The sequence below is a fragment of the Lepus europaeus genome, chromosome 9, assembly GCF_033115175.1.
Source record: "Lepus europaeus isolate LE1 chromosome 9, mLepTim1.pri, whole genome shotgun sequence".
Taxonomy (NCBI): Eukaryota; Metazoa; Chordata; class Mammalia; order Lagomorpha; family Leporidae; genus Lepus; species Lepus europaeus.
This window is the reverse complement of record NC_084835.1, coordinates 9,638,001-9,645,940: the sequence shown is the minus strand read 5'-3', so window position 1 is coordinate 9,645,940 and position 7,940 is coordinate 9,638,001. Positions and strand designations below refer to the sequence as shown.

Genomic DNA, 7,940 nt, shown 5'->3' with positions numbered 1-7,940 from the left:
TGCTCAGCGCTGGGACTTCAGGCGATGCTGGGGCCTCAGCAGCAGCCGCACTGCAGCCCTCCGTAGCATTCTCGGCAAGGAGGGTCCACACCGGCGCGGCGAGGTGGGGACGGAGCAGCACGGGTTAGAACATGCACTTCGTTCCCGCAGGTCTTCTCCTCCCGGAGTGGGAAACAGGGGGCGGTCCCCTCTCCATACCTCCCTGGCAACTGCGGAAAACTGCTTTACAATCGAAAATAGCACAGTGCATGCAGGAGGCTGCACAGCATGATGCATGCTCACGGACAGAACATTCCCGCGTCATCAGCCGGGTTAACAGCCAGCACAGACCCCCGGGCCCAGAAACCGCCTCAGCCGACGGCAGCCGCCACTCTTGTTTCTAATTGTGCTAAGTGACTTCTACTGTATGCAGCAGCCTAGAAGGGAGACGTCACGTATTGGTGCAAAAACAAAGTAATTCGAGAATAAAGGCCACCCTCCAACCCCGAGCTCCCACAGGTTACTGGGAGAAATGAAACCAAGCGGGCGATCCAAGGACAGGGTCCCAGGAGGGGTGGAGCTGAGAAACGGCCCACGGGAGCCGGGGACTTGGGGACGCGCGGGAGCCCTGCGAAGAGGCACGCTTGGAAACCAGTTTGTGGGGCGTCCTGGTTAGCCGTTCACCTGTCTGCTTCGGCCGTGAGGCTGTCAATCAGGGTGACGTCACGGCCGATCGGGTTAGCCAGGTGCGCGTTTGCGGGGAGAAGAGGAAGCGCCATGCACGGAGCGGAAGCCGGCAGGGCTTTGATTAAAGTCAGCCACTGCGGGAAATGCATCTACAGCTTCGGCGTGCCCCGCCGCTGCCCCCTGTGCCTGCAGGACGTGGGCTCGCGGAAGCTGGAGGAAGCCCCCGTCCGCGTCTCTAACCCGTTTACCGACGGGCACCGGGAGAAGTGCTCGTTCCTGCTCAGGCCGACGCGGGGCTCGTTTCTTAGGTACGGGGCGCGGGCAGTGCTCGGCTGCGCGGGTGGCCCGTCGCCGGCTCCCTGCAGGGTGACGCCCGGGGTCGCTCTGCACGGCTGGCCGCTTTGGCCCGAAGGCATCCCTGGAGGGCAGGGCTGGGCGGGCTCTTCGCAAACTCACGGACAATGTGTTTTCTGAAAACGCGGCACGGAAGTAAGCTGCTATCTTGTTATTCTACGTTCCGTGGGCTTCTGCAGCTCCCTCGCACGCAGCCCGTGGTAGGACCGCGAGAGAGAAACGCAGGTGTCAGGAGGCGAGCTGGGGAGCGACCCGCGGGTGGACAGGCGCCACCTGCGGTCACTCAGGGAGCACAGCCTAAGGGGGTGATATTAAAGTGGGCTCTAGGCCTGTTTCCCGTGGCTCTCGGGACGAATGATTCAGGAACCCAGAGAAACGGCTAGGAGTGGGCAGAGGGAGCTGGACTGGCCACTCCTGCCCCCGCTGCCTGTCCCTGCTCCTGTCTGTGTTGTCTGAGATGACAAGGGCGGGCCAGGGCAGGCGCCGGGCATCACACAGCCCCAGTTCTAAGCAGCTCCAGGACCCCATGTCCCCCTCACAGCCTGCGGGGGGCCCAGGTGTCCGGGCACCAGGTCTCAGGGGCGCCACAAGCTTGTCCTGTGGGGTTCAGGCCACCTGCACCGGGGCCATATAGCCCGGGCTGCTTCCTAGGAGCCCTGCTTTGTGCTGACTCGGGGTCCTTAACTGTGCAGTCCCACAGCTTCTGACGCTAGTGTTCAAAGTTCAGAATTTGTTTCCGGTAACGCTGGTCGCCGGAACAAACGCCCACGGAGAAGCTCTGTGTGACGTCACAGTGGACAGTCTCAGCCTGCTCTCCACAGGCAGGACTTCACACCGGTTGTCAGCAAGCAGCTTAAAAAAATATTTATCCATTTACTTATTTAAAAGGCAGAGAGAGAGAGAGAGAGAGAGAGAGAGAGAGAGAGATCTTCTTTCTGCTGGTTCATTTCCCAAATGGCCACAATGGCAGTGGCTGGGCCAGGCTGAAGCCAGGAGTCAGGAGCTCCATCAGGGTCTCCCTCATGGGTGGCAGGGACCCTAGCACTTGGGCCACCTTCTGCTGCCTTCCCAGACACATCAGCAGGGAGCTGGATCGGAAGTGGAGCAGGTGGGACTGGTACCCACATGAGATGCCCGCGTCACAGATGGAAGCTGAATCCACCGTGACACACGCTGGCCTCTGCTTCCCATCGTCAGTCCACGCTCTGAGTAAAGGACTCGGCTGAGTGTCTTTTCTCTCTGTTCGTTAAGGGTGTGTTTCCAGGGTCTGTGGCTTGCACAGTCGCATGAGGAGCCTGCAGTCACTCCTGTCTGTTCATCGGACGTTTGTTCTTTCAACGTCTTCCCTTTATCGCTGGCTTTCATCCACTTTGTTGTGCTGAGCCTGGCCAGGAGCTGTGGCTTCAGTGTGTCCTCAGAGCTCACGTGTGAGAGACGAAATCCTCAGTGCACAGGTGGGGCCTGTACCAGGTGAACTTCCGGGCCCGCGTTGTGGCGTGGCAGGTAAAGCTGCCACCTGTGATGCCTGCATCACATATGGGCACCAGTTGGGGTCCCGGCTGCTCCATTTCCAATCCAGCTCCCTGCTATGGCCTGGGAAAGCAGCAGAGGATGGCCCAAGTGCTTGGGCCTCTGCCACCCAAGTGGGAGACCTGGAAGAAGCACTTGGCTTTGGCCTGGCCCAGTACTGGCTGTTGTGGCCATCTGGGGAGTGAACCAATAGATGGAAGATGTCTCTGTAACTCTTTCAAAAATAATTAAGTAAATCTTAAGGAAAAAAAAAAAAGTGACCTCCCACCTCTCAATGTCCTCACGGATGGGTTAATGCCATCATCCCAGGGTGGGTCGTTATCCTGGCCGTGGGCTCCGGAAGGGTTGCATTTTCCCCCTCCTGTATCTCCCATGCCGGCTCCCCCGCCTTCCTCTAGGGTGGGGGAGGGGTGATGCTGACAGGCCTGTCTTACTCGGCACCTGCAGAGGGGAAGTGCTGCTGCTGAGACAGGCTGGGTGCTTTGGTGCCCCCCCCACCCCCGCTCTGGTGCTCACAGCAGGGTCTGCAGAAATCTCAAGGGAGCTCCCTGTCCCCCTCCCAGGCCCTCTGAGGCCAACTTCCAGACCCTTTCCTCCCCACTCACCCGAATTCCCAAGCCCCTGGTTCTGACTGTCACAGCTCGCTCTCGGCTTTACCTACGTGGCTGAGGAGAACCAACAGTGATGTAACGGGATCGCCAAGGTTCTCGTCTAACTAGGTCAGGCTCCCTCAGGGTTTCCACCTCCGGCTGTGCAGGCTGGAGACTGCAGAGGCTCCTGGCCGAGCCGTGGTGGGCACTCACGGTCAGCTGGCACTCCACTCGCCAAGTGTTTTCCCCGGTGCAGAGCGGCAGGAAGAGGGGCTGCCTTTGCTAATTTGTGCAAAGGAGAAATACATGGCCCTGCCCCACCACATTCCACCCCTTACCCCCACTATTCACAACTTAGTAGTCTATTAAAAACTGGTAAAAAAAAAAAAAAAAAAAAGTCGTTTCTGGAAATTAGCTAACTGCAGGTGGGTAAAGACCTCATCTGGCTCCCTGTGCGTCACTGGCCCCGCATGCCCAGTGAATATGTGATGGACACATGATGGAAGGAAAGGAGGGGAGCCCCCGGCTCAGCCTCTGAACTGGGTGGGGGTGGGGGTCACACAGAAAGCAGCCGGGCAGCCGCCTGTGGCTCGGCCATATTAAGGCTGAGACTCCTTTTAAGATCTCTGGTCTGAGAAAGGAGCTTCGTTATTTAAAGGCCACCTCTCAAAGTGGCAGGTGGGCTTTGGGCAGCGGACACCATCGCATCCCACCCTGCAGTGCCTGGGTTCCAGTCCCGGCTCGGCTCCCGGCTCCAGCTTCCTGCTAATTGGCCCCCACCCCACCCCCACCCCCACCCCAGCAGCAGTGATGGGTTCCTGTCACCCACCTGGAGGCCTGGACTCAATTACTAGTTGCTACCTTTGGCCTGGTATAAATCTCGCGGACACAGGCATTTGGAGAATAAACAGCATGTGGGAGCACTTTGTTTCTGTCAGTCTGTCTCTCGAATAAATAAATACATTAAAAAAAAAAGTAGGAGGGACTCTGGAGCTGGAGTTTAAACATGTCTCTGACTCATCTGACCCCGTGAGCAGATCCAGCAGGGACATACTTTATATTACTTTATACCAGCTTGTTGGGTGTCTGCTGACACCCCCATTCTACAGAAGGGAAGCCAAGGGTGGAGGGGGGATGGCTTTCCCACGTCCCCAAGATGGTGAGTGATGGCCTGGGATTGTACGAGATTGTTATGCAGAATTTGTTTCATGGACTTTTTTTTTTTTTTTTTTAGATTTATTTATTTGAGAGGCAGAGTTAGAGGGAGAGGGAGAGGGAGAGTGGGGAGGGGGGAGAGGGAGAGGGAGAGGGGTCTTCCATCCACTGGTTCACTCCCCAAATAACTGCAGCAGCCAGGTCTGGTCCAGGATGAAGCCAGAAGCTTCTTCCATGTCTCCCACGTGGGTGCAGGGGCCTAAGGATTGGGCCATCTTCCACTGCCTCCCCAGGCCATTAGCAGGGAGCTGGATTGGAACTGGAGCGGCTGGGACTTTAATATGGGTGCAGGTGCTGCAGGCAGAGGCTTAACCTACTCTGCCCCAGCGCCGGCCCCTCAGGGACGGTCTGGAGGGAGTAATCCCAGGGAGGGGGCTGTCAGGGAAGAGGAGGGGGGCCCAGGAGGCCTCCCGAGCTGCCTTCTGGATCCTGGCCCCAGGGTGGAAGCCCAGGAGGAGGGGTCAGAAGAGCTCCTTGGACAGCGCCCTCAGCTGTGCGCGTCACTCAGCAGTGTTCAAACGGGGCTGCAGCTGCCGGCCAGGTGAGGCCGCGGCAGGAGTGGGGCCCGAGTGCACCGCCACTGCAGGTCTCCGCTCTTCAACCACGCTTGTTCCTCTCAGGGAGTACGACGGCAGGTCTGATCTGCACGTGGGGGTGACCAACACCAACGGTGAGTGCCTTTCACCCTCGCTGTGGCTTCAAAAACCCCACAGAACCCAGGGGGAGGACAGGATGGGGGCCCCTGTGCCCTGAGGGGGCTTAGAGCTGCACAGGGAGCCGGGCACGCTGTTCCCCCACCAAGCCTGAGGTGAGAACGAGGCGACAGAGTGCGGCCTTCCTGGACCCCTGGAAGGAGAGACGGGGTGGGTGCAGAAATCAAGAGCTGGGCTCTGAACTCAGATTTACCTAAGAGTCAGATTTACCACTCATTTGTTTTCAAAGAGGGAGAGACACAGAGCTCCCAACCACTCCACTCATCCAATGTCTGCAGCGGCTGGGGCTGGGCCTGGGCAATTTAATCCAGGTCTCCCACATGGGTGCTGGGGCCCTGGGTGCTTGAGCAACCGGTCACCTGCAGTGTGTGCCCAGGGTGCACTCCAGCACCTGGGGTGGGGGCAGGCATGTTAACGCCAGCTGAGTGCTGGCCCCTCCCACCAGTCTATCACTGGGGTGCACTGCTGACGCAAGCAAACAAGGTAGAGGGTTTGCAAATAGCTCCAACAGCAGGATTGGAGAGGAGTGTGCTGGCACCTGTCGTTCTGTGTCAGGTGGGCACCTTCACAGCAGGTGGATAACGGGGTGGGCGTGGGGGCTGCGTCTGCATGAGCCCCTCCTGAAGCTGAATCAGTATCTCAGGAGGCTGGGGGCTGCTTCCTGGATCATTCTAGAATCTCTCACCTGCCCCTGTCCGTGGATCTCTCTCGGTTACACCATGGGAAGGGCTCACGGTGCTTGCTGGCACTTCTGGACGCCCCTTTCACGGGGCAGGGGTGTTTCGTGTGTATTTTACCTTCAGCCTCTGCACGACTGTGGTCTGGTTTGCAGGTGTTGTGTACAATTACAGTCTGCATGGCGTCCAGCGGGACGAAGCCGGGTGGGAGCAGAGTCTGGCCGTCCCCTTACTGCAGCCCAACATGTTTGGGCTGATGGACCAGTGGGACAAGTACCTGGAGGACTTCTCCACCTCGGGGGCCTGGCTGCCGCACAGGTACTACAGAGACTCCCCGCAGCCGCACTCACTGGCCACTGCTGGCCACAGCCCAAACCGAGACACTAGTGCCAGTAAGACAACTGAGACAGAGGCGGGGCCTCTCTGGGTTCCCTGCAGAGGGGTCAGCATCTCTGTGGTGAAGTGAAAGGACCAGCCCATGTACAACTGGGTGTTTGTACACGTATCAGCAACACTCACCATGGCACAGTCCCTTAAAACAAACGTAGGGGCTGGTGCTGTGGCGTAGCAGGTAAAGCCACCATCTGCAGTGAGGCATCCCATATGGGTGCCCGTTCATGTCCTGGCTGCTCCACTTCCGATCCAGCTCTCTGCTATGGTCTGGGAAAGCAGTAAAAGATGGCCCAAGTCCTTGGGCCCCTGCACCCAAATGAGAGGAAGCTCCTGGCTCCTGAATAGCTCAGCTCTGTCCATTGCAGCCATTTGGGGAGTGAACCAGTGGATGAAAGCTCTCTCTCTCTCTCTCTCTCTCCATTTCAAAGAAATAAATAAATGCCAAAAAAAAGTTATTTAAAACAAACAAAAGTTGAAACTAGTGTCCAAGCTGTAAAAATAAGGAAAGCTCCATTTTCTAGGGTTGGCAAAAAAATTTTTTTAAAGAGTTACAGAGAGGGAGAGGAGAGAGGGAGAGTTTGCAGGTGTTGGCCTGCAACAGCAGAAGTTGAGCCGATCCAAAGCCAGGAGCCAGGAGCTTCTTCTGGGTCACCCACGGGGCCCAACCAGCCATCTTCTGCTGCTTTCCCAGTTGCATTAGCAGGGCGCTGGATCAGACGTGGAGCAGCTGGGACTCGAATGGGTGCCAAGATGCGATGCCGGCACTGTAAGTGGCAGCTTAACCCGCTACGCAACAGCAAGGGCTGGCAATTTTAAAGCTAATTTCTCAGCTCCCACTCCCTCAGCTGTCAGAGATGGATAGATTGCTGTCACGCTTCCCTTGACGGGAGTTTAGACTCTGCAGGTATCAGAAAACTTAGATGAAGGAATCCCACCTCTGAAATCTGGAATTTCATGGAAATCAAGTCCCTCAGATTGGTAGCTGACATGCAACTGAATGGCCGCCCTCAACACCAGGGGTAGCCCACCCCTGCTGACAAGAAGGACCAAGTGGAGATGGCCTAGGCCGCCGTCGCCCCAGAACGGCATGCGCGTGGCCAAGTTTGCAGAGGCCCTGCGCGCTGCCGAGGTTCCCGACTCCTTTGCCCAGTCCTTGGGCAGTGCCAGGGCCGGCGCCCGGGCCTCTCCTGGTGACGCCCTTGTCTTGCAAGGTATGACGAGGAGCAGCACAACTGCTACAGCTACGCCCTCACCTTCATCAACTGCGTCCTGGCCACGGAGGGCAGACAGCCGCTGGACAAGAGCGGGTTCACGGAGAAGTACGTGCTCCCCAGGACGAGGCTGGCTTCCAAGTACATCGCACTCCACCGGGCCATAGCAGAGCGCGGCTTCTGCGTGGTCGACTGTCCTGACCGAGGCGCCAGCCCGCCTGCAGGAGATGCTGAGCACTGGGTGCACGGGCAGGGGGCCACCAGCTCTGCTCAGGAGCATGGATCTCTACATGCATTTAACTGTGATGAGTAAAGAGCCTGGTTTTGGGGGTGTAGCGGGTAAGGCCACTGTCAGCGACGCTGGCATCCGTATGGGCAGCCAGTTCGTGTCCTGGCTGCTCCACTTCCAATCCAGCTCTCTGCTGATGGCCTGGGAAAAGCATCCAAAGATGGCCCAAGTGCTTGGACCCCTGCACCCGTGTAGGAGACCCAGAGGGAGCACTTGGTCTCAGTCTGGCCCAGCCCACTGGGGAGTGACCCAGAAGATGGAAGCTCTCTGTCTCTCCCTCTTTCTCTGTAACTGACTTTCAA

The 7,940-nt window shown here is 57.9% G+C and overlaps 1 protein-coding gene across 2 annotated transcripts; it reads left to right on the top strand.

Moving 5' to 3' along the window:
* Nucleotides 1-629: 629 nt before the first annotated feature.
* Nucleotides 630-7,940, top strand: MKRN2OS (MKRN2 opposite strand). Of its 2 annotated transcripts, XM_062200080.1 has the most exons (4): nt 630-974; nt 4,976-5,025; nt 5,901-6,063; nt 7,350-7,940. In XM_062200080.1, the coding sequence occupies exons 1-4, from the start codon at nt 757-759 to the stop codon at nt 7,660-7,662; spliced, it is 744 nt and encodes a 247-aa protein (XP_062056064.1). In that variant the 5' UTR covers nt 630-756; the 3' UTR covers nt 7,663-7,940. The 2 variants fall into 2 exon arrangements, with proteins under 2 accessions (XP_062056064.1, XP_062056066.1); XM_062200082.1 differs by lacking the exon at nt 4,976-5,025 and having other exon boundaries at nt 802-974.